Genomic DNA, 22,767 nt, shown 5'->3' with positions numbered 1-22,767 from the left:
GAAGCTCAGGTCTACCAGTGCAGATGGACAGGTGTGAGGTGTATTTATATGATATAAAGATCACTAGATTGTATAAAAAGCTACATCTAAGAAAAGTTGCAGAGAAATAAAGAAATCAATATCGCTGTCTTTCTTTTATCTAGATAAGGTACACTTCATGCAAATGCAGACAAATAATGAACTGCAGTAAAGAACCTGATGGAAAAGCATTATAACAAATGACTTTGAACAAACAAATTTCCAGTAAAAACAGCTTGATCTTTTCATGATGAAAACAAAACAAAGCTTCTGATATCAGAATGATGCAAATGGCGCTTGACTGAACCTGTGTGTCATTTGCATGACTTGCCTTCGAAAGTCCACAATGCTATCATCAGACTCATTAAGTCAGTGTATGTAAATGTATGCCGGCACTCAATCACTCTGGACTTGACATATTTGTTTAGAGCTCACATGGCTGTGGCAAATCATTACCTGCCTGCAGCTTCTGTGTTAGTGCACAGCACCACAGAGGGGTTCACTCAGGTCTGCTGGTCACTGCCGCCATCTTGTGTTCATTGCACTAATGAACATCTTTTGTGGACTTCCCTCCAACCAACTGTCAGGCATCTTTGAAGTGTGCTTGGAGCATTTCTCTTACGTTATACTGTAGACTTCAATGTAATGCAATGATGCATTTTTGAACTATTCTTTTTCTTTGTTCATGTTTAGCTGGGACAAAAACCGAGTAGTAAAGTATTAATACTTTATTAAAGACAGCTTGGAGGTCCATAGAAAATAGAAATAAAAAAAAACCCAAGAACCAATAAAGATTGGTAAGTTTCAAGGTTTATTATTAATGTAACATACATTAATAGAAGAAGTGCTGAAAACCTTTATATACCTCACAGTATTTCAAGTCTCACAATTATACTAAAGTAAAAGTCTAAAAGTGCACTGAATGTACTGGAATTATTAGGAGTAAAAGCACAAAACACACACTCAAAATTTAGACAGGACATGGAGGTGGTTTATTCTGATCTCCACATCCTGAAGTTTATAATAATAATAAGCTTTGTGTATATAGCATTTCCTTAACAGCGTTGTGCTTTATAGGAACATTTTTTAAATGAAAACAGGAAACAAGAAAATCAAGCTCATCATGAAGGAGTATAGACAAAAACATGGATTTATAGATGTGGAGGCAAATTTATTTCTTTACTGCCATAAGCAGTAAGAGGCTGTTGAGTACCGATAATGAAAATAGTGCAAATTACACTTTTGAACACAAGCTATTTTCATATTACTTCAACTTAATAAAAGCTGCGGCTCCAAATAAAGTCTTTAAGTTGGTAATAAAACTATTAAATCGCTGTTTTCTTGTCTGCAGAAACGAGCAGCCAAACGCTGAATGACCGCTCCACGCCTAAAGCGAAGAAAAATGTCTGGTGATCGACGTGCGGTCTGGCCAATCAGCGCAGAGGTGGGCGGGACTTCCCGTGATATTGACAAATCAATAATGGCGACATGAAAAAAAAAAACTTTAGCATGTCAGCAAAACAACACGGAGGGGGGAGTGAACTTAACTGGCAGCGGTCATATTTTTGAAGAAACATTAAAATAAATTCACCTCATTTCTGAGCGGTTTCACTCCGGACGAAAAGGTAAGCCGACAAACAGCACCGTGTGCTGGACGAAGCTGCCGTGCGGGGCCGCTCGCTGCTCGGCTAACGGTCCAAACTTTTCCCGACAGACGACTCGGTAACGGCTGCTGCTAGCTGCTAAGCTAACTAGCGTCGGCTAGCACGTTAGCCGAGTTGCCCGACGATCGGAAGGGAAACAGAAACGCGACCAAAACCGTTGAAATCGCTCGTTGTGAGACGCTCTTAGCCCCCGTGTTTAACGTTTAGACTTCTTCGCCGTCTCCGTGAACGTCGCCGGGCTCCTGTCAGGAGCTCCACTCCCAGCTAAAGTTTGATTTTTCTTTTGAACGCGTAGCCGCGATGGCCACCAGGTCAGGAGCGGAAGCCATGATCACAGTCGGTCTGAGTGACAGATAACAGCGAAGTGAAGCTAAAGCTAACCTGCATGCATAATTTACATTGTGTTGCTTCCCCCCCCACCCCGAGTCGTCGGAGAAAACGCACATCTGGTCTATTCCTGTAAGGATTAACCCCCCCACTCCCACCAAAAATAAGTAAATAAATAAATAAATAAAACAAAATAAAATACAAATGGAATGCGATGAGCATTAATAATAGTCACAAGTCAGGAAGGTAACAAAGGCTGACCGTCAAAAATCAGGAGATGGGACATTGTTTTGTTGAATCCTCCATCAGCTGATCGTTGTGTCAGCAGCAGTCCTGGTGTGCTCTGAGGTTTGACAGCAGACAGTGACTGACAGATTCTGGTCTGGATTACCAGAGGGGATGTTTACAGTGAGGCTGCAGCTATAGTTTTGTTTTAGCACTCTGAATTTATGTGCAAAATAAGAAGGGGGAAAAAAATGCCTCAAAGTAAATGAGTTTTGCACCTGATGTCAAGGCAATTTGTGTGTCGTTTTTGAGGTATGTTGTTCAGTCATCTTGCATAGCTTTCCAAAGTTTTTCTGTGGCTGCCCCCTTTCTCCAAATGTGTAATCCCAGACTAACACCTTGATGTTGTGATCAAGAACAGGCCAACGTGCAACAGGTTGGTGTGGCTCCGACAGTGTCCCGATGATTGGGCTCAGTTTACTGCTGCAGTGAGAATTTGGACAAAAAAGAACACCTCTGCAGATTTTTTTGGGGGGGAGGGGGCATGAAACAAGCTAATATAAAAAGCCCTTTTCAGCTTTTTGTGATACATTTTTGAGTTGTCATGTAAATTGTGTCCCTTCTTCTTCTCCTGTGAAGCTGCCTGGCGTCCCTGCAGCAGTTCAGTAGATGTCCACCCCGTCAGAGACATCAGGTGGTGGTATGTCCCATCCTGGACCTTCTCCAGGGGCAGGCCTGTCCCCAGGGCCCATCTTGGGCCCCAGCCCTGGTCCGGACCCCTCACCTGGCTCTGTTCATGCTATGATGGGACCCAGTCCTGGACCTGGAACACCCAATGCACCTCATGGCATGCAGGGCCAGGGGCAAAGTGATTATTCTCAGGACAGCATGTATTCTATGCACAAGGTAGGGAGTTTCACTGCCGTATGTGCTGCTTGAATAACTAAATATTGGTTTATAGACTAACCAGAACAACCTACAACAATGAAATGTGATAAAATTGAAGGGGTCTGAATACTTTTTGAATCCACTGTACACAATGAGTGATTTCACTTTTAAGTTGTTTTTTTTTATTATTTTTTTTTATTCCCAGCCCATGGAGGGGATGAATGACAAGACAATGGCAGACGCTATGCACTTTGGTCACATGAAAGGTGTGGGGATGAGATCCCTGCATAGTGGCATGGGACCGCCACAGAGTCCCATGGACCAGCATAGCCAAGGTGCTTAAAACTAAATAATGAACTAATGAGCTGTTTTCTTTGTAATTGTTTTTTATTTATTTATTTTTTGCTCAGTAAGGTTACAAACCAAAGCAGTACTTGAAGCAAATGGCCTCTCAGTCATATTTTTCCAGTCATTAACATTAAAAGAGGTAATGATTAGAGGAAAGGCACTCCAGTTTTGTTTCAGAGAAACATTTATTTTCTTTTCAATCTTGTTAAAACTTTGATTTATTGGACTAACACTTAGACTGGTTTCAACCCTTTTTTAGGAATTATCTTTTAAAGGTTCTAATGTACGTTTTTGGTAAAATTAAATTACATGTTTTCTGCTATAGGATACATGTCTCCACATCCATCCCCCATGGGTGTCCACGAGCATGCTTCTAGCCCAATGTCTGGAGGTGGAGGAGGTGGGGGACCCACACCACCCCACATGCCTCCCTCACAGTCAGCCCCTATGATGCCCATGGATCCCCAGGGAGGCATGTCCAACATGGCCCAGCAGGGGCGTGGACCTTCTGCCTTCAGCCCGGTCCAGCTGCAGCAGCTCAGAGCTCAGATCCTTGCATACAAGATCCTTGGCCGTGGGCAACCACTGCCTGAAAACCTTCAACTCGCTGTTCAGGGCAAGAGGAGCCTACCCACAATGCAACAGCAGCAGCAGCAGCAGCAGCAGCAGCAGCAGCAACAGCAACAACAACAACACCAGCAGCAGCAGCAGCAGCAGCCAGCACCCAATGCTAGTCCTTACAACAGGCCTTCAGGTAGGCAGATCCAGGTGCTCTCTCTTTTTTTTTTTTTAATGTGAGCCAGGTTATCTTTTGACACCACGTGAATACAGGAACTTATAATTATTATTTACAATTATGTTTTTACAAGAACAAACAGGTTACTCAAATAATAATAAAACTTTTTGTTGAAAGGTATGTCAATGGCACCTATAGGAGGACCCCAGTCAAGCCCCTGCCCAACTCCAGCAATGCAAGGCCACAATCAGAACACAGCACCCAAGCCTTGGTCTGATGGTAAGTCAGCGGCCTGTCAGTGTTCATGTAGTCTGACCTATATGCTTTTCATTCCACACATCATAAATCAGCTTGGAAGTGAAAGGACGTCGACTGACAATGTTATGTCCAGCTGTTTGATGCTTAGTCTCCCTTAAGATTCTCATGGCCACTTCAGACGTGGTGCCTAAATCTGAATCTGAAGGCTAAAGAAAAACAACTAGATGTTGAGAGAAAGTAAATGCGAGAGCTCAAGTCACTAAAAAAAAAAAAAAAAGATGATTTTTAGAAAGGTCAGTTTCAAACAGAATAAAAAATAGGTTGTGTGAAACCAGCAATAACTCCCGGTAGGATCTCTGATAAGTCATTGGTCTCAGGTGAAGGATCAGATTCACAGGGATTCAGAAACATCTAACCTGACCTCCCTGGTAAGAAGAGTGTAATAATATTTGATAGAATTGATGACAGCGCTGCTTACATGTGCTCATCAATTATTTACTCTGGTTGCATCTTTGTGAACTGGAAACTTCTTGGATCCGACCCAGTGCATACCAAATTTGTGTTCTCCAGTTCAGGGTGGTGACAATCAATCCAGCGCTCAGAAGCACCTGACTCCCGGCTCCAGCGGACGCCCATCCCCAGCACCACCTCAGGCCACAACCATGCCAGCTGGACCCATGCCAGGCACTTCAGTGACCCCTCAGCCGCCTGGGCAGCAGGTGTCCCCCATGCTCCAAATGCAGCAGAAGCAGAACCGCGTCACTCCAATCCAGAAGCCCCAGGGCTTGGACCCAGTGGGGATTCTGCAGGAGAGGGAGTACAGGTATTCACAGAGTATAAAATATATATGGTAATTCTGTTAAGAATCAGAAAATTTGTTAGTAGCTCATCAATCAATAACTGACAAAAGGTTGAAATGTCAGCCTCCACCTTTTTGAATCTCCTTGGTACTGTAGCTTCAAATTGATGTTATTCCAACTTGACCTCTGAGGGAAGTGGTACCACTCAGACTGAAACTATGACAGAAAATATTAGCTTCAGCTGCAACAGGTGACATGACACAAGGTAACTGAGGTTCACGAGAGTCCCCTCTGTGAAGTGTCTGACTCAATCGTACACTGCCAGGGTGTCAAAAGATTGCATCACTGTACGGCCGATTTATTTCTCCCATGTACAATAAACTGATCTGATCCTGGAAGTTTCCATAATTAAGACTGACATGGGACACTTGAACCAACAGCCTATCAGTTCATTAATCAATTCAGTGCAGGACTGGGACTGTAACGGGTTCCAGGTTGCCATGTTGTTATCCTGCATTACTTTGTGTGATGATGCTATGAATAGTCATTGACATTTTGCAGCCTGACTGACTTTTCTGTTCTGTTTTGTATCAAGATTATTATAATACACATTACTTGGAGACTGGGGAATCCAAACAATCACCAAATAATGAAGATAGTTTCACTGTCACTTGCTTTTTATTTAACATCCCCTGAACGGTCTCCTTAGATTGCAGGCTCGAATTGCACATCGCATCCAGGAGCTGGAGAGCTTGCCAGGATCCCTGCCTCCCGACCTGAGGACTAAAGCCACAGTGGAGCTCAAGGCTCTGCGTCTACTCAACTTCCAGCGGCAGGTAAACAGCACCTTTACGGCATCTTTAGTGGTCTGTTTAAGGACAGGTTGAGAGAACCTAGATCATATTGGTTCTTTTTTTTTAACTGAGGTTTCCCAAAATTGCATAGTTAATATAGACACCATAGATTTGTGTCAGCTCACCAACACCATCAGCAGTTCACCAACAACCTGTCAGTAACATGATAGAAAAACCAAGAAGATTCATGATGCCACTTTAGTTGTGTATTATAAGTGTACATTTTTTTAGCTCTATGTACTTGTACGTGAAATGCAGTTCTGAGTTTGCTGTTGACGCTGTGCATGTCTCCAGCTGAGACAGGACGTGGTTGCATGCATGAGGCGGGACACAACCCTGGAAACGGCCCTCAACTCAAAGGCTTACAGGCGCAGCAAGCGACAGACACTCAGGGAGGCACGCATGACTGAGAAGCTGGAGAAGCAACAGAAGCTTGAGCAGGAAAAGAAGCGCAGACAGAAACACCAGGTGAGACATCATCAGAGCTTTTTTTTTTTTTTTTTATAAATTATAAGGCAGAGATGAGCACTGTTGGGGCTGGGTTTGCAGTTAGAAACAGTGCTGGACCAGTTCAGCAGCAGAGCTGTTCTTCAACTCAAATGTGCCCTGATTTTGTGAATTATGCATTTAAGACCAAGACCATTTATTTGCTGTAACCTGCAACGGAAAAAGTTAAGGACATCCAGATCAACCAACTAAGAACTTTTAGAAAGCTGGAAACAAAAAGAAAATAATAGTTTAGCTTTTTTTTTTTTTACAGGAATATCTCAACAGCATCCTTCAGCATGCTAAAGACTTCAAGGAATATCACCGCTCAGTTTCTGGAAAAATTCAGAAACTCACCAGAGCCATTGCCAACTGGCACACCAACACCGAGCGGGAGCAGAAGAAGGAAACAGAGAGGATTGAGAAGGAGAGGATGAGGCGACTGATGGTAAGAACCTGAATGTGAAAATTAAACATGTGCAACAGCACAACAAATCACTATTGTTACAAGAGAAGCAGCAGTCCTCTTCCACCATTAACCTCCTGCCACCCCCACAGGCTGAAGATGAGGAAGGCTACCGCAAACTGATTGACCAAAAGAAAGACAAGCGTCTGGCCTACTTGCTGCAGCAGACAGATGAATACGTGGCCAACCTTACCACCTTGGTATATGAACACAAAGCTGCCCAAGCTGCCAAGGAGAAGAAGAAGCGGAAGAAGAGAAAGAAGGTAAGAAGATTGGACAATTGTACAAAAAAGATCTTAAACCACCTTTAACTGAGGTTTGTCCTCTTTTGAATTCAAGCTCGCTTTTTGTTATTGCTCCGAATATGGGAAACTTCAATGATCTTTCAAGCTTGAATTAAAAAAAAAAAAAAAGAGAGAAATAAAACGTCAAAAGCTGTTGCTCATCATCATAATGAGCGGACATTAAAACACACCCATGTATTCAGGAGGAGAGGAAATCACTATAAATGACAGCAAAAGGCATTAGAAAGTCTTTAATAAGGTCTTGGACTCGTAGTGGGCTGAGAGTTCAACCCACACCACATAACCTCAAAGCTTGTGTCAGAGCCAGAGCTACTCAGTGTTGTCTCAGATATATAAGACCCCTGCAGACTTCAGGTCCCTCACTACTCTGCGTTAGACATCCGTGTTACTGACATTGGCCTTTTGAGAAAACGTTTTTCCTCTGTAAAAGCAAAACACTGCCTCTTTGTTTGTGATGATGTTTCAGTAAAAAGCATATTAGAAAATGATTTCAGGGTTAACATAGAAGATAACAGTACAATTAAAAACCTTTGGGAGAGCACCTTCGTAAAAGACCTCAAAGTGCTACTACTGAGGTACTGTTTAATGTCGATGTAGCTGCTGCTTTCATCATAGCCTGTAAATCCACCAATTACACTGTGCCAGCTGAAAGGTTTGTTCTTGTTTCATGTGTAGAAGGTGGATGGAGACGGTGAAGGCACCAGCGCCATTGGACCAGATGGAGAGGTAAGCCTTGATATTTAACATTTGTATTCTTCCATAATCCTAGCTATTGCTTTATTTTACTGTTCTGGCGGTTAAAAGCAGCTGCAGTATGATACAGCTCAAAAAACTGAAATTGTTAATTACCTGCTGTCCTTGACTTTACATGGTGTACCACCACAATCTGCAGCTACTCCCACAGAGAGCTACATGATAGCCAGCCAAGAAGAACACCCAAAGGTCATTGTTGTGCAGTGGCATACAGAGACTTTTACTGATGGGCAAGTGTCATATGTGCAATATCATAACTGATCTCAGGAGCAGAGTGGCAGGCAGCTTCCAGAGCTCACTCTGCCTGAAGCTAACCACCACTCAGAGATCCCAGAATTATCCCAGGCCATCAACCCTCCAAATTAAGCTGCTCTTGTTTCTGCTTGCCAAACCTCAGCCTTTGTCAAAGGGGGACAATCACACCCACAAAAGTGACTAAAACAACGGCTGGGCGTCAGGCTAGCTTTCAGAGAACATACTCTGCTGACAGATGGGACAGATCACTGCTCTGGAGTCAGCTGTAAGCAGAGATAAAGCTTCCACTTCAAACATCATTCTATTTTTAGCTTGTAGCTAACTGGACAAACACTGCCTCCCTTGTTTGCCCAGTCAAATCTAAGTTGCCCAGCACTTGACAGAGATAGGCAAGAAAGTATGTGTGAACACTGTATAAAGTGAGGACACAGCATACCCATCAACAGCGTGCACCGGAAGCCTGTCAAGATCCTCTCTCCAAGCTGCATGAGTGAAATAGATGTGATTCATCCACTTTATGTCTGAAAGTCTTCAGTGTTTTGTTGAAGATTTTCTTCCCTGTTGGGAGTTGAATGTGTGAGAATTTTTTTAGAAAAGCTTTAAATAGAGACACTCTGACACATTCAGAGACCATCTGGTGAACATAGTGGAGCATTTATCAGCTACAGATATTTCCATCATGAGTTGGTAGAGGCCCAAAAAAAAGAGGAAATCAGATCCACCGGAAGACACAAACACAACTCCCAATATGTACTGAGGTTCTCCTTCTGTTGGATGTGGATTTACCAACAAGTCCCTCAAATCTTCAAATCTGCCTTCACCAAAAACTGATGATAGTGATGATATGTCACTGCTGTGTTTGCAGCTTGTTCTTTTGGATTGGAAGGGTGGAAGGATGTTTACATTTCTGTTTAAATTCCCAGCTGCCTCTCAAACCTTAAATCTACCCTCTGAGGATGTTTAACTTGTAATAATGATATTTATTGCTCTCCTGCCTTTGCTGATTCATACATCGTGGCTGTTGTGAAACTAAACCTGCACTCCAATTTCAAACTCCTTAAAATCTGAACCGTAATCTGAAATTAACCTGTGAACGACAGATCAGATCACTGACAGTCAAACTGCAAATCAGACGTTGTAATAATGCCATAAAACCAAGTGGGAGATGGCAGCTTCCCACGGCTTTTTAATTGTGCTCTCCTCCTCTGCCTGCAGCCGGAGAGAGATACACCTTGAAGGTTATGGGTGAAACAGTATCCCAGTGGTTGTTAATTTTTACAGGAAGCACCAAATGTTGTGTTGTAATGAATGTGGTCGTGATTATCCCTCCTTTAATTTAAGTGAATGTTAATTAGTGAAGCAAGGACAAAACTTGAATTCATGTATATCAGAATCCCTCACAGAGCTTATTTTCTCTGACATAACATTTGTTTCTGTTTTAAAATATAGGGAAATGTTCTGGCCTCTTCGCACTATGCCTGCGGGGTTCTCTGTGAATATATTTACCCCTCAGTGAAGCGAGGTTAATAAAAAGTTCTTTAAAATGTAATCACCATACTGCCATCCACAGCTAAAGTTGTCAACCTGCTGCCCTCAATGAAAATGATTATTCGCAGCCATGAAGACAGGGCAAAAAATCTTCTGTAGATGTCACGGTTCAGTTTTATAAATGCGCATCTCATCTTCTGGTTTTGTTTTGCGGTGCAGCCCATGGATGAAAGCAGCCAGATGAGTGAGCTGCCGGTCAAAGTGATTCAGACGGAGACCGGGAAGGTTCTGCAGGGAACGGATGCTCCCAAATCTAGCCAGCTAGAGGCTTGGCTGGAGATGAACCCAGGGTGAGGATGCACAGTTGGCTGTCAAACTCTGATACCTCCTATACGTTAAAGTGATGTTATGGGTTGTGTTGTATTGTAAGATATCAAACGTCTGTCACAGATGTTCAGTACTTTGCTTGAATTGTGGGCCATTAATAGACATGTAGGAGCTGAAATTGATCAACCTAAAATGGTGTTATCTTGTCCTAAAGGTAGCTCTTTATAGGCCTGTTTTCTCAATGGGAAATTAATGACTTCCCAGAATCTGTGAGAAGCTGGAAGGCCTTGGCTGCAGTTTCCTGCAGTGTTACATGTTACAGAGTGTGCAGATGGCCTTCAGCCATTGGAATAAAAGCAATAGATATATTACATTTGCATGTAATGACTTTAAAATGTCAGCGTCATTAGATTAATGGAACGGTGCCAACTGCAGCGGGAGGTCAATATGCAAAATACTCCATATTCCATCTTGAAAGCCTTGAATTATAGACTAGGAGGTTCCAGCCCTGCTCCCTCTGTCTGTCTCGCTCTGCTCCACACCTTCAAAAAACCACCTACCCAACATCCTGCCATGCAGGAGGCATCATCCATATCAGCCATCTCAACTGTTTTGTTTTATTATTATTATTTTATTTTTTTATGTTAAGAAGCAGCAGGTCTATTGCAAGCTCCCTCTGGATATCTGAGTTCCTCACCCTCCCACTTTAGGAAAAGTGTTCAGAAACACAACCTGAACTTGGCAAACTACAGTTTACCTGGACAGATATTCTGAATCAGGATATTTCCTGCATACAGAGATGCGTCCTTGCAGAACTCCCACATAATTTATTCTTCAGTTTGTCAGAAAGTACCTCTTTGTGCTTCTTGCCCAGTGCCAACATTCAAGTCTGATAAGTGAGATTTTAATCATCCCTAAAAAGGTAATAAAAAGTGCCTTCCTTGTCTGTCTTAAGAACCGTTGCTGCCTTCGGGATAAACATCATGTTCCTCTGTTAGACAGACCTGACTCAGCCTGTTATACCTGTGCTTTGTTTTTGCTTGTTTACCCCTTTGCTTCTTTGAAAACCAGGTATGAAGTGGCCCCGCGGTCAGACAGTGAGGAGAGCGGCTCTGAGTTTGAAGAGGAGGTCAGTGACTTTCTCATTAACAAACTCCAACAGTGAGAGCTTTGATATCAGTCAGGCTAACGTCACACTTCAAAATCCACCAGGGGGCTGTAGCTGTACACTCTCCAGTCACAACATATCTGATTTAGTTTTATCCCCATCAGCTCTTTGTGTGCTGCTGCTGCTGCTGCAGCTGTTGTTGTTGTTGTTGTTATCATAATACTACATATGCTCTGAGTCGTGTGTAATGAACTTTCCCTTTTAGGAGGAAGAGGAGGTGGCCAAGGCAGAAACAGAGGAGAAGAAGATTGTCAATGCCACCAATGAAGATGTGAAGTCTGTGAAGGCTGCCAAGCACATCATTGAGTATTACCCCTTTCTTTTATTTTGCAAGAATTGCATGAGATAGAGACAAGGATGTGGGAGTGACATGACAAAGACTGAAATGATTTCAAACCAATTCAAACTCTTTAGCAGAGATGAGTCAAAGTCCGTAGCACTTGAATCTTGAATCTGACAGTTTTTGTACTCGGTGTAAAGTTTACCTAAGAGGCCCTCAACCAGGAGTTCAGGGTGTCTCCTGGCTGCAGAGCCAGCGAAGGCTTGAAAATGATAATTAAAATCACTACTGAGGAGCACAGTTTTTTTGTTATCAGTAAATCTTTTTTCTCTTCACCCCAAATTGATTTTCAGGTCAGCCAAGCAGGATGTGGACGACGAGTACAGCGTTCCCACCGGAGAGACCAGCTCCCAGTCGTACTACGGCGTAGCCCACGCTGTCATTGAGAAGGTGGAGAAGCAGTCGTCACTGCTGATCAACGGGATGCTCAAACATTACCAGGTACACACATGCCCATGCACACCCAGACTGTTTGTACCTGCACATCTTCTCTTGACTAGATGACTAGATGACTAGATTATTTTCATTGCTTGCATTTTAAACTAGTTTCAAATTTTATGTTTGTTACTGATCTGCTGTTTAACACAAGAAATAAACACTTTCACATTTTCATTTTCAATTAATCTTATTCTCTATTATCTTATTTTTGTTGTTGTTGTTGTTCCTTTATTAGCAAATACATTTTCTAGAGCATGGCTCACAGATTAATAAAAAATAAATAAAAAATCTTGGAGCCTTGATTGTTGTCACTAATGAATTGTCCTTCAACTAAATATGGAGATTTGTTGAAACAGCAGCTGCATTTTAATGTGATTGTAAATAAACAAACAAAACAGACTTAACTATAATAGAAAAACTGAAAAGGTGAACCCAGGCTGTTTAAACAAATTTACTAGGTAAGCGTTTGTGACAAGCAGTTTTTACAGAGCATATACAAAAAGAAGCAGGGGAAGGAATTAGCTGTTAACTGCTGTGCAAACGGATAATAAGCCAATCTGTCATGTCTTATCTCTGGTTTGAGACGCTTGGTTCAGTCGATGATTGGAAGTTTTGAAAAGTTATTCTCAGAGGAAGGTGGAGTTGTGTTTTTGGTTGGACAGATGACAGGCCTGAGCTTTTACACCTGGCTGCTGTGTTTACATCACGCCAACTGAAGCCAGCACTGACCTGGAAAGCCTGATGTTAGCAGGTCCTAATGGGTAAAGGGGCTGTAGCTACATTTTTCAGTTGCAGTAAAAAATATCACAGAGGAAAATGATGTTTTTTAGCCTCCTCCCTTTTGTGAAGATGTGTGGTTGACACTCTTAATGAGCTGTGGAAACAGGAACAGGAGCCATCTCCGTCCCTGTCTGCAGCTAATTGCAGGGTGGTCTAATTGGTCTGTCTGCTCATTACGACACAGGCGCTTTCTTGAGATGGCACTATCGCATCATCTCTGCTGTAGTGATTGAGGATTGGAGTGAGCGGTAGTATATTACCAGAGATAGGGAGCTGGCGATCGGCTGCTGCTCACATTTTCTTTCTACCAATCAGGTTGCGCTCTTCTGATTTATTATGTGCTAGGCTTTAAATGAGCTATGGTGGCAGCTCAGTGAGGAAATTGGAGCGATTTCCTCTGTACAATAATTGGATCAACTGTCTGCAGTAACAGCAGAAAGCTGTGCATCAAAGTTATATTGTCACCCAGCGTTTACAGAATCTTTGAAATACGAATGTGTATACATGAATTCTTATTAATTTCACCCATATTTAGTATTTTCCTACATAATTGCAGCTGTCAGGTGTCTTGCTGAATATTTGGTTATCTAATTGGTTGAATCCAATCTCTCTTTTGCTGATTGTTTTCAGTAAAGGCTTCCCAGTCATAGTTGATATTTTCTACCATGCTTGACTCATTCAGGATGTAAAATGCCACAGTGGCAGGAAGATCAAAGTGCATTCACAAAACTCTTTGAAAAGCATCAAATTAACTTGTTTAGACGTATTTACCAGTTTCTACCATTACGTGTAGAGCAACAGGAGAGACTCATTTAACACGTTCACAAATTTTCTGGCAGTATTTTACTAAAATGAGAAGAGGCATACATCATGTTTGGTAATATATTATGCATGTTAGCCATCTTTGCTAAAGAAAGAAATGAATAAACTCTCAACATCACTTAAAACCTCTTGGCAGGCGGCGTGTCGTCTTCCTTGATGGGGCACTTCGCCAAGCATCATCTTTCATGTTTGGTGTACTAGAACAAAATGTCAAATCGATGTAAAGCACTGAAGGGTTTAAGGCTTTTTCTCTGTGTGTCATTTAGATCCAGGGTCTGGAGTGGATGGTGTCTCTCTACAACAACAATCTAAATGGCATCCTGGCTGATGAGATGGGCCTCGGCAAAACCATCCAAACCATTGCACTGATCACTTATCTGATGGAGCACAAGAGGCTCAACGGTCCCTATCTCATCATCGTCCCTCTTTCGTCAGTACCCCTCACCGCCATTCATCCTGGCTCTCATCGCTCTGTGCCATGACACCATGAAAAGTTTTTAGCAATGGGCACCCAGTGCACAATGTTTAAAATAGGACTCAAACCAGTTTTTTTTAGGTTGAATCACGTTATCAACCACGTTTAGAAAACAGGGCTGTAACAGGGAATGGGGGAGTCAAGAGTCAGATGCACCTGCTTGTTCAAATGAAATTCAACTGTCAGGTGTGATTGTCTGCGCTCAGGGAGCAATGAGTCAGAGTTAACAGCAAATGCACAAACTCTTCTCCAGCACTGGTGATAATTAACTCTCTGCTCAGACAGCGCCGCAATTTCTACAAAGAAGAGTTGCCACCTTCCTATATAGACACGAGTGTGCTTTGTTGATGTTCATCAAAATGATCTTAAGTGCGGTGCTGGATTCATCCCTAGCTGACACCTGGGTGAAGGCTTGGCTCGTCAGAGGGCCGGCATTAAGATACAAACAACCAGTCGAACTCACACTCACACCTTTGGGCAGTTTGTTTCTGAGGTATGGAGAGGTTTTCAACCAGACCTTTCTACCTTCATGGCACAAGCCATTAGAAATGCACGCAGGATTAACCATCTTCATGAACACTGAAGTAGCACAGAGTAAATCTCAAAGGCAGCAAAAACTAATGTGTTGTAGTTACTGCTCCTGAGTTTTGTTCAGCTCCTACACAGATGAAAGGTGAAAACACCCTTAAAACTTAAATACTTACCTTTTGTAACTTGTACCAGGAAAGATGAAAGGAAGAACTTGCATTTTCTCCTTTTCCTTCCAGGTGTTAAAAAATTTGATGAACAATGGGTTTCTTTTCTGCGGCACCCAAAAGCAGTGCACCTCTCAAGAATTGCATTTTGTACTCAAATGAGCAAAACAGAGGCCTTAGTATGAACCAAACCAAAGCATTGAGCTGTCATTCTTCTTTTGTGTGCATGTCCAACTACAAGACCTTTTCTTCTCATGTTTACCCCCCCACCTCCCAAAAAAAGACATTTCAATCAGGAATGATCTTCCTTCTTTTCTTCATTTCTTCACTCAACCAGATCACTTCCTGACCCGAGGTCTCCTTCATGTGTGATGATTGTCATTGCTTTCTTTTCTTTTCTTTTCCATTTCAGGACTTTGTCTAACTGGGTCTATGAACTTGACAAATGGGCGCCTTCTGTCGTCAAAATTGCTTACAAGGTAAGAAAACCTCTTTCCTTTTTTTTTTTTTTTTTTTTTTTTTACCCCCATTCTCATATGCTGCGATTGTCTTTGGCTGACTCATTGATTACATGTCTCCTCTTTGCAAAGGGCACCCCTGCTTTGCGCCGCGGACTTGTGCCACAGCTCCGCAGCGGGAAGTTCAACGTCTTGTTGACCACCTATGAATACATCATCAAGGACAAGCACATACTGGCCAAGGTGAAAGATGTCAAGGATCTGTCCTCTCTGTATGAATCACCTTTCTACTTGTCCTCTTGTACACTTCTCACCTACACTACTACATTATAGTTTGAAAATCCCTCCTTCCCTAAAATGGCAATTTTCAAAACATTCTTTGGCCATCTGCAAAAACAACGTTGAGGCCACTCGTGGGTTTTTCTGCTAGCGGTGAAACAAACTGCTGCAGTGTAGTTTAATTCTGTCTTTGCTGTAATTTTTCTACAAATAATCAAATGTAGGGTAAAAAGTCAGCTTCGTCTTTACACCGGGCTCATACATGAACAGTGTGTTATGTGTTTTTTAGGTGTGAGCAGTTGGATATTGACGCATGAATGAAGTTAAATACATATTCTCTAATGCACTCATAACATTTACAGTTTTTACCAAATCTTTACTCAACATCAGTTAAATGATGCCACACAAGTGCAAGGAAGAGTTTGAAGGTCCCCTTTTCAGTCACCTGCCCTAGACAGACAACATCAGGGACAATGTCACGTCTTCTTTTATGTTTGGCTGATGAATGCACACAAGCTTATGACTGTCTCAAGTCGAAAGAAACAGTTTGATATTTTGATTCTTTTTTTGATGATGGCTGCATTAGCTCTATTGCTATGCACTTACGTTTTCTTTCAGTTTCAAGATGCCTTGGATGATCTCTAGCGGAGTAGCTAATTTGTGATTATTCAAACATAAAGGCAGTGCCTGAAAGTCTGATAGAAGGATTACAGGAAGAGTCAGAACGTCTCTTACCTCCTCACTTCAATTTCTGCTCATCTCTCCCGACGTGTGTTGTATTTTAAGACAATGCTCAGTTACGGGAGATGCAATATCCAGCATTTTTAGCACTTAACTCATATTTGGGTTAAGATCACATTTTTTCAGCGTGAAGTCTTTGCTGCACCCCTTCAGATTTAGCCTTTTGTGCAACATTTAAGCAGTACAACACTGTGACATGGAGTTGAACCCGGGACGCTGTGATAATGTTAACCAATCAACCACCCGTTCTGCCACAACCAGAGAAACTGTTTGAAATTACTCCACTTTAACTCGTAATTCATTTGATTAGTAAGATTTTCACACTGGGAACTGGACTAATTTAATTAATTTAGTCTATCATTTATTATTAAATATCATCATCCCTACTAAAGAGCTGAATGTCTTGGAAATATCTGGAAAGTCATAAATCATAATACCAAATACCTTAAATGCTGAATTTCATTAAAGGTGAAACAGTATTTTTTGTGAGAACATTTACTGAAAGAAAAACTTTCTGTTAATTTGGTACTCGTTAAAATGTGTGCAGATTTAATGCAAGAGTGACAAGGGAATAAGAAACCTCATTTATATGCAGTGACAATGGGCACCCTGAGGCGATGAACATTTTCCTCTCTGCTTCCTCACCTTGTCTTCCTGACAATCAAACCTACTTCATAGACAGATCTGCTCTCTGCATCTCTGTTTGCCACGTGTCAAAGTGCCAGAGTTCAGCAAGTTTTCTGTCCACATGCAGATCCGTTGGAAGTACATGATCGTGGACGAGGGTCACCGCATGAAGAACCATCACTGTAAGCTGACCCAGGTGTTGAATACCCACTACGTGGCTCCGCGCCGCCTCCTCCTCACCGGTACACCGCTGCAGAACAAACTCCCTGAACTGTGGGCCTTGCTCAACTTCCTCCTGCCCACCATCTTCAAGAGCTGCAGCACCTTCGAGCAATGGTTCAACGCACCGTTCGCCATGACTGGAGAGCGGGTAAGTTTTAGGGTTAGGGTTAGGGTTCATAAGGTTCATATTGTAATTTATTTATTTATTTTTTTTGGGGGGGGGGTAGTGATGGATAATTAAATTTTCATTGAAAGTTAGTGATAAGAGAATTAGATTTTGTTAAGAGTCAAACCTCAAGAGCACAGGAAGATTCAAACAGTCTATCGATGTTTATCAACTTGTGTTCTTTCTGATTTCGTCAGGTTGACCTCAACGAGGAGGAGACCATCTTGATTATCCGGCGTTTGCATAAAGTGCTCCGTCCCTTCCTGCTTCGTAGATTGAAGAAAGAAGTGGAGTCTCAGCTGCCCGAGAAGGTGAGACATACTTTGATTTAAGGAAACATAATTACTGTCTTTGGTGCAAACATTTCAACAATCATCACTAGGAGCATGTTTTACCCAAAAATACATTGTCCAAATAGTCTACATCTGAGATTAATAGATGAATGAAAAATTTATGGACATTAAAAGTATCAAAAGGAGAAAAAATCCTGAATCCATTCACTATAATTATGAGGTTTAAAGCTTAGAACTAAAGAAAAATGGTTTCAACAATGACTCGACCGCATAAAAAGCTGGTGATTCATCTCAAGTGATTGAATAATTAACAAGTAGTTGCTACTCTGCTTACAATGAATCAAAACTTTATAGACGTCATCTAATGTAACTGAATTCACATCGCTGCTGGATTTCTTTACATAACCCAACTTTGTCTCACATTGCGTGTCCAGATTTCTTTTCTTTTTACTCTACTTTCAGTATCAAGCCTCAGACTGTGACCAAGAATTGCTTTGAGCTCAACAGGACCACTGTGTCACTGAAGATTTGTGTTTGTTGTCACTTACGCAGGTGGAATACGTCATCAAATGTGACATGTCGGCCATTCAGAAGGTCCTATACCGCCACATGCAGAAAGGCATCCTTCTCACTGACGGCTCAGAGAAAGACAAGAAGGTAAGTCTACCAGCACCCCTGGGTCTTCACCGTGTGTCTGCTCGGAGCTCAGTGACAGCTCAAACTCCCCAATTTATTTTGTGCAGTTGAAGTTGTACTTTCTCTGTGTCTTTTTGTTTGATGTTTTTTTTTTTTTTTTTTTTTTTATTAAAGTGAAATAGATAAAGATAACTTCTGAAGCTGTTGTTGCTTAGCAACCATGTAGGTAGCATCTACAGATGCTACATAGCATCTACATAGCATCCATGTAGGTTTCAGTGCAGCAGAATGTCTAGTATGCTGCACAGGTGTTGAGGAAAATTCTGCCAAGTCTTTTGGTGCAGATTAATGCATTATGAGGGAGATAAGCTGTTTGCTAAAAAAAAAACAAACAAACAACACTTTCTGCTCTGCACCACATAACAATCAGACACAGCAGTGATGAAAGCTAAAACAGTTTTCAGCAGCATGAATGGATTTTCATTAAACAGGTGGAATTACAGCAGTCTTTTCATCTGTGTTAAATTTGATTACATGTCAATGCTGTGTCAGAAACAGGGCTTGATATTGTAGGTTTAAACTCACACAACATGAAGCGTTGCATGATTTAGTTTAATCTGGAACTGGACGTTTCTTTGCCTCCAGGGCAAAGGAGGAGCCAAGACCCTGATGAACACCATCATGCAGCTGAAGAAGATCTGCAACCATCCATACATGTTCCAGCACATCGAGGTGAGCGTTCCAGGGACAAAAGCACCAGTCCTGGTTCTGAAGATATTCGTCTGTAATAGAGAATTCACGACTAAGCCTTCTCCTTATATAAACTTTTAATATATTCTCTGTCGTAGGAATCTTTTGCTGAACACTTGGGCTATCCAAATGGCATAATAAACGGGTGAGTCAGACAAAAAGTGTTGTCTATGAAGTTTCATGACTCAATACTTTCCCCTTTTACAGTGAACGGAGTCTATATTGAGTGACATCTGTAATTTGCTGAGGTTGTGCTGATTCTGAATATGTGGAGGCTTGGTGACATTTGGAAAAAATGTCAACTTTAAAAGGGAAAACACAAAGGCATGGAAAAAGAGAAAAACCTTAATGTGGGATTAAAACACAGAATTATGAAATTTCCTTCAGGTTATAATATTTCTCTGTCATGAAGCTGCCAGGAAATGTGCTGCATTCCTGTGATTTCTGCTCATTTTTAGTAACATGCAGCCTCATTGACCGACGTTAACTGGAAACAATCACTCCGTTAATGTCTCGTCTCGTCGTCTCTGCTCAGGCCTGATCTGTATCGAGCCTCCGGGAAGTTTGAGCTCCTGGATCGCATCCTACCGAAGCTCCAGGCCACCAACCACAGAGTCCTGCTCTTCTGCCAGATGACCTCACTCATGACAATCATGGAGGACTACTTCAGCTACCGCAACTTTCAATATTTACGTCTTGATGGTAAGTTCTCCCCTGATTTTAAGGACTGATATTACAGACAAATTGGTTATATTTAAATCTAAGAATATAAGTTAGTATGAGCCGAAACAGCAAGGTCGGCCAGGTTCCATTTTACCTGAAGGCATTCGCTTCAGCCTCTGGGTCAGGAAGCTGAAGATTTGTTAACTACGCAAATTCATGTTCATGCTGTTCCTCAGAGAGAATTTGGTTTTGAATAAATTTTTCCTTGAACGGTGTCTTTTTTGAGGTAAAATGACGCAGCAGTGAAAAGAGAGAGCAGCACCCAGAAAATATAAGAAACAAAACGCCTTCAATCAGCCTTGATCTCGTCCTCAGTGCACTTTCAGAAACAAACTTTACAAAGAGAATTGTCTGTGAGATCGTTGTGGTCTGTAAATGCACCCTGCTCCTCCTCAGTTCTCATCGTGTAATTTAGACATAGAAACTGGTTGTTCAACAGTTTCATCACCTTTTGAACTCAGCGTAAACTCACTTTTCTTGTTCTCTTTCTATCAGAATTACAAGAAGAGGTGGAATCTGACTTTTAATTTTAAGTTGACAAGCTCTTATTAAAAATAAATAAATAAATAACCCAACTATTTGGTGTTTCAGGAACCACCAAGTCTGAGGACAGGGCAGCACTGTTAAAGAAATTTAATGAGGAAGGATCTCAGTACTTCATCTTCCTGCTGAGCACAAGAGCCGGTGGCCTCGGTCTCAATCTGCAGGCTGCCGACACCGTTGTCATCTTTGACAGCGACTGGAACCCCCACCAGGTCTGCCCTGTTATGAACACACAATAATGAGAAGTGGCTGTGCTTCATTTTGTTGGGAGTCTGTAATTCATATATAAAAAGCTGATTTAAAGGGATGTATCCTGAAGATTAGGACTAAACTTTTTAAAGTATAAGACATAAGGGACAAAGGGAGGGAAAGTAAGCTCCATATAAAATATCTCTGCAGGCTGTACAATGCTGCAGCGATCATGTCTGGAAAAAGGTGTCAAGTCTGTGGCATTGCTTTACTGGAGACATTTTGAGCTCCAGAAACCAATTTGTGTTGGGCTTGAAGAAATGAAATCAGTTTTAATGTCAGCCTCGGTTACAGTGTCACAAAAAATGTTTGGACTAGTGACAAGTGCCCTGAAATAACCGCCTACATATCTTCAACCGTTGGCTATTTGAAGCCTTGAGTTTCTAATTTGGACTGCTGTGAATTTTGTCTTGTGGTTTCACTTGAATTGTTGTTTGATTTTATTTATTCATTCATTAATATTTCCAGTCAGACCAAGGTAAAGTAAAGCTTTTAAAGTTTTGGAGGGCTGCTCGCAGCTTTGTGTCAGACATCTCCTCCATTTGTATCTGATTGGACAGATTGATGGCAGGATAAAAGTTTTTGTGTTGTTGTTATTGATTTATTTATTTTTCTCCCTGCTTTACAGAAACACAGAATCAGAGGAGCTTTGTTTAGTTTAGTTTAAGATCTTTTTAATCTTTTTAGTTTGCTCTGTGCAGTTTTATTTTGAAATGCTCTCACATCTCTACTCATCTGCCGAATCCAGGACCTCCAGGCCCAGGACCGGGCTCACCGTATCGGTCAGCAGAACGAGGTGCGGGTGCTCCGTCTCTGCACCGTCAACAGTGTGGAGGAAAAAATCCTGGCAGCTGCGAAATATAAGCTGAATGTGGACCAGAAGGTAATCCAGGCAGGCATGTTTGACCAGAAGTCCTCAAGCCACGAGCGCCGCGCTTTCCTCCAGGCTATTTTAGAGCATGAGGAGCAAAATGAGGTAAGATACTGGTTTGTGTTAAATTATCATACAAATATGAGCATCTCCTGAGTCCATGCAGGCATTTTTATGATAAATATAGGAGACCTTAAATAGATTTTTCAATTTGAATTATGCATGATGTTGATGTTATTGAATTTCCTCAGGCCCAAACAGCTTTGCAGATATGAGCAGTGTGTTCACATGCTACAATTCAAACTCTTTCATTGGTATTTGATCAAATCCAGGTGATGTTTGATTGATTTGTTTTGATCCGAGTGCATTACTGTAACTGTCAGAAACTGACACTGTAAAGATTGAAATGCATTATTAATGTTCCTTTCACGTGTCTCTCTGTAGGAAGAAGATGAGGTTCCTGATGATGAAACCCTCAACCAGATGATTGCCCGCAATGAAGATGAATTTGAGCTCTTTATGGTGAGGAAGGTTGTTTTTTTATCGACTTTCACTTGTGGAGCTGCGTGTTACTGTCTGTGCTGGAAGCAGACAAGCTATTCAAAATTAATTATAAAGAGGGAACACAGTGAAAGAAAAAAACAAAAATAAAAACATTAGATCACGTCCCCAGTCAGACAGTGAATAAATTAAACTTGCAAACAAAGACTTAGTAGTTAAATTATGCAGATTTAGACATATTCAGATACTCTGGAACCAATCTGTGCTTCTGTGCCTGCTCATGTCCAGTCAACAAGACCCCACAGCGACATGTTGGCTGCTTTCTTGGCTCTGGGATGAAATGCAAAATATATAAATAAATGTGGCAATGAGTGTCGATATTGTTGGTGTCAATGCACAAGAGTTTGTCCAGCTGGGTCTCTTATCCATCTATCCCAAAATAATTGCGGGTTGTCCATCATGACAGGGCCATAATTCTGGTTAAATCCATCATTTGTTCAGGCTCTTCCAGTTTTGACAGCTGTCCCTGGCAAGATGCGTCTTCCCACATAGAAAATGAGTGGATTGTCATTGTCATTACGTCACTTACAGCCACCACTCTGTGTCAGGCCATCTGGGTTTCACACATCAGCTACAGCTACTCCGCCTCTTGGCTCTACTGCTAGTTTGCTAAGAGTTAGTTGTGTGCTTTTGGTGTTTCAAAGCGCTGTCACATCCCAGGAGGCTTTCTGGCTTTGAACTGGAGACCTTTGAATGGAATTTGAATGCTCTCCCCCCGTAGCTGCATGGGTT

General features: G+C 41.8%; 1 protein-coding gene across 1 annotated transcript in view; it reads left to right on the top strand.

The window, feature by feature from the left end:
- The first annotated feature begins 1,531 nt into the window (after positions 1-1,531).
- The window catches only part of smarca2 (SWI/SNF related BAF chromatin remodeling complex subunit ATPase 2), a 35,043-nt gene continuing 13,807 nt past the window's right edge, over positions 1,532-22,767 (top strand). The window contains exons 1-27 of the mRNA XM_029509772.1: positions 1,532-1,643; positions 2,874-3,140; positions 3,328-3,457; positions 3,796-4,224; positions 4,384-4,485; positions 5,035-5,287; positions 5,974-6,100; positions 6,413-6,586; positions 6,879-7,052; positions 7,163-7,333; positions 8,051-8,101; positions 10,091-10,221; positions 11,270-11,327; positions 11,572-11,672; positions 12,000-12,147; positions 14,013-14,176; positions 15,329-15,395; positions 15,507-15,617; positions 17,149-17,391; positions 17,607-17,720; positions 18,255-18,359; positions 18,984-19,070; positions 19,187-19,233; positions 19,624-19,790; positions 20,403-20,566; positions 21,352-21,579; positions 21,919-21,996. Coding sequence (XP_029365632.1) covers positions 2,904-3,140; positions 3,328-3,457; positions 3,796-4,224; positions 4,384-4,485; positions 5,035-5,287; positions 5,974-6,100; positions 6,413-6,586; positions 6,879-7,052; positions 7,163-7,333; positions 8,051-8,101; positions 10,091-10,221; positions 11,270-11,327; positions 11,572-11,672; positions 12,000-12,147; positions 14,013-14,176; positions 15,329-15,395; positions 15,507-15,617; positions 17,149-17,391; positions 17,607-17,720; positions 18,255-18,359; positions 18,984-19,070; positions 19,187-19,233; positions 19,624-19,790; positions 20,403-20,566; positions 21,352-21,579; positions 21,919-21,996 — 3,861 coding nt within the window. The 5' untranslated portion in view covers positions 1,532-1,643; positions 2,874-2,903. The remainder of the gene's footprint in view (positions 1,644-2,873; positions 3,141-3,327; positions 3,458-3,795; positions 4,225-4,383; positions 4,486-5,034; positions 5,288-5,973; positions 6,101-6,412; positions 6,587-6,878; positions 7,053-7,162; positions 7,334-8,050; positions 8,102-10,090; positions 10,222-11,269; positions 11,328-11,571; positions 11,673-11,999; positions 12,148-14,012; positions 14,177-15,328; positions 15,396-15,506; positions 15,618-17,148; positions 17,392-17,606; positions 17,721-18,254; positions 18,360-18,983; positions 19,071-19,186; positions 19,234-19,623; positions 19,791-20,402; positions 20,567-21,351; positions 21,580-21,918; positions 21,997-22,767) is intronic.

The sequence above is a fragment of the Echeneis naucrates genome, chromosome 9 (genome assembly GCF_900963305.1).
Source record: "Echeneis naucrates chromosome 9, fEcheNa1.1, whole genome shotgun sequence".
Classification (NCBI taxonomy): domain Eukaryota; kingdom Metazoa; phylum Chordata; class Actinopteri; order Carangiformes; family Echeneidae; genus Echeneis; species Echeneis naucrates.
Note: the sequence above shows the minus strand (reverse complement) of the source record. Positions and strands in the feature narration are given on the sequence as shown.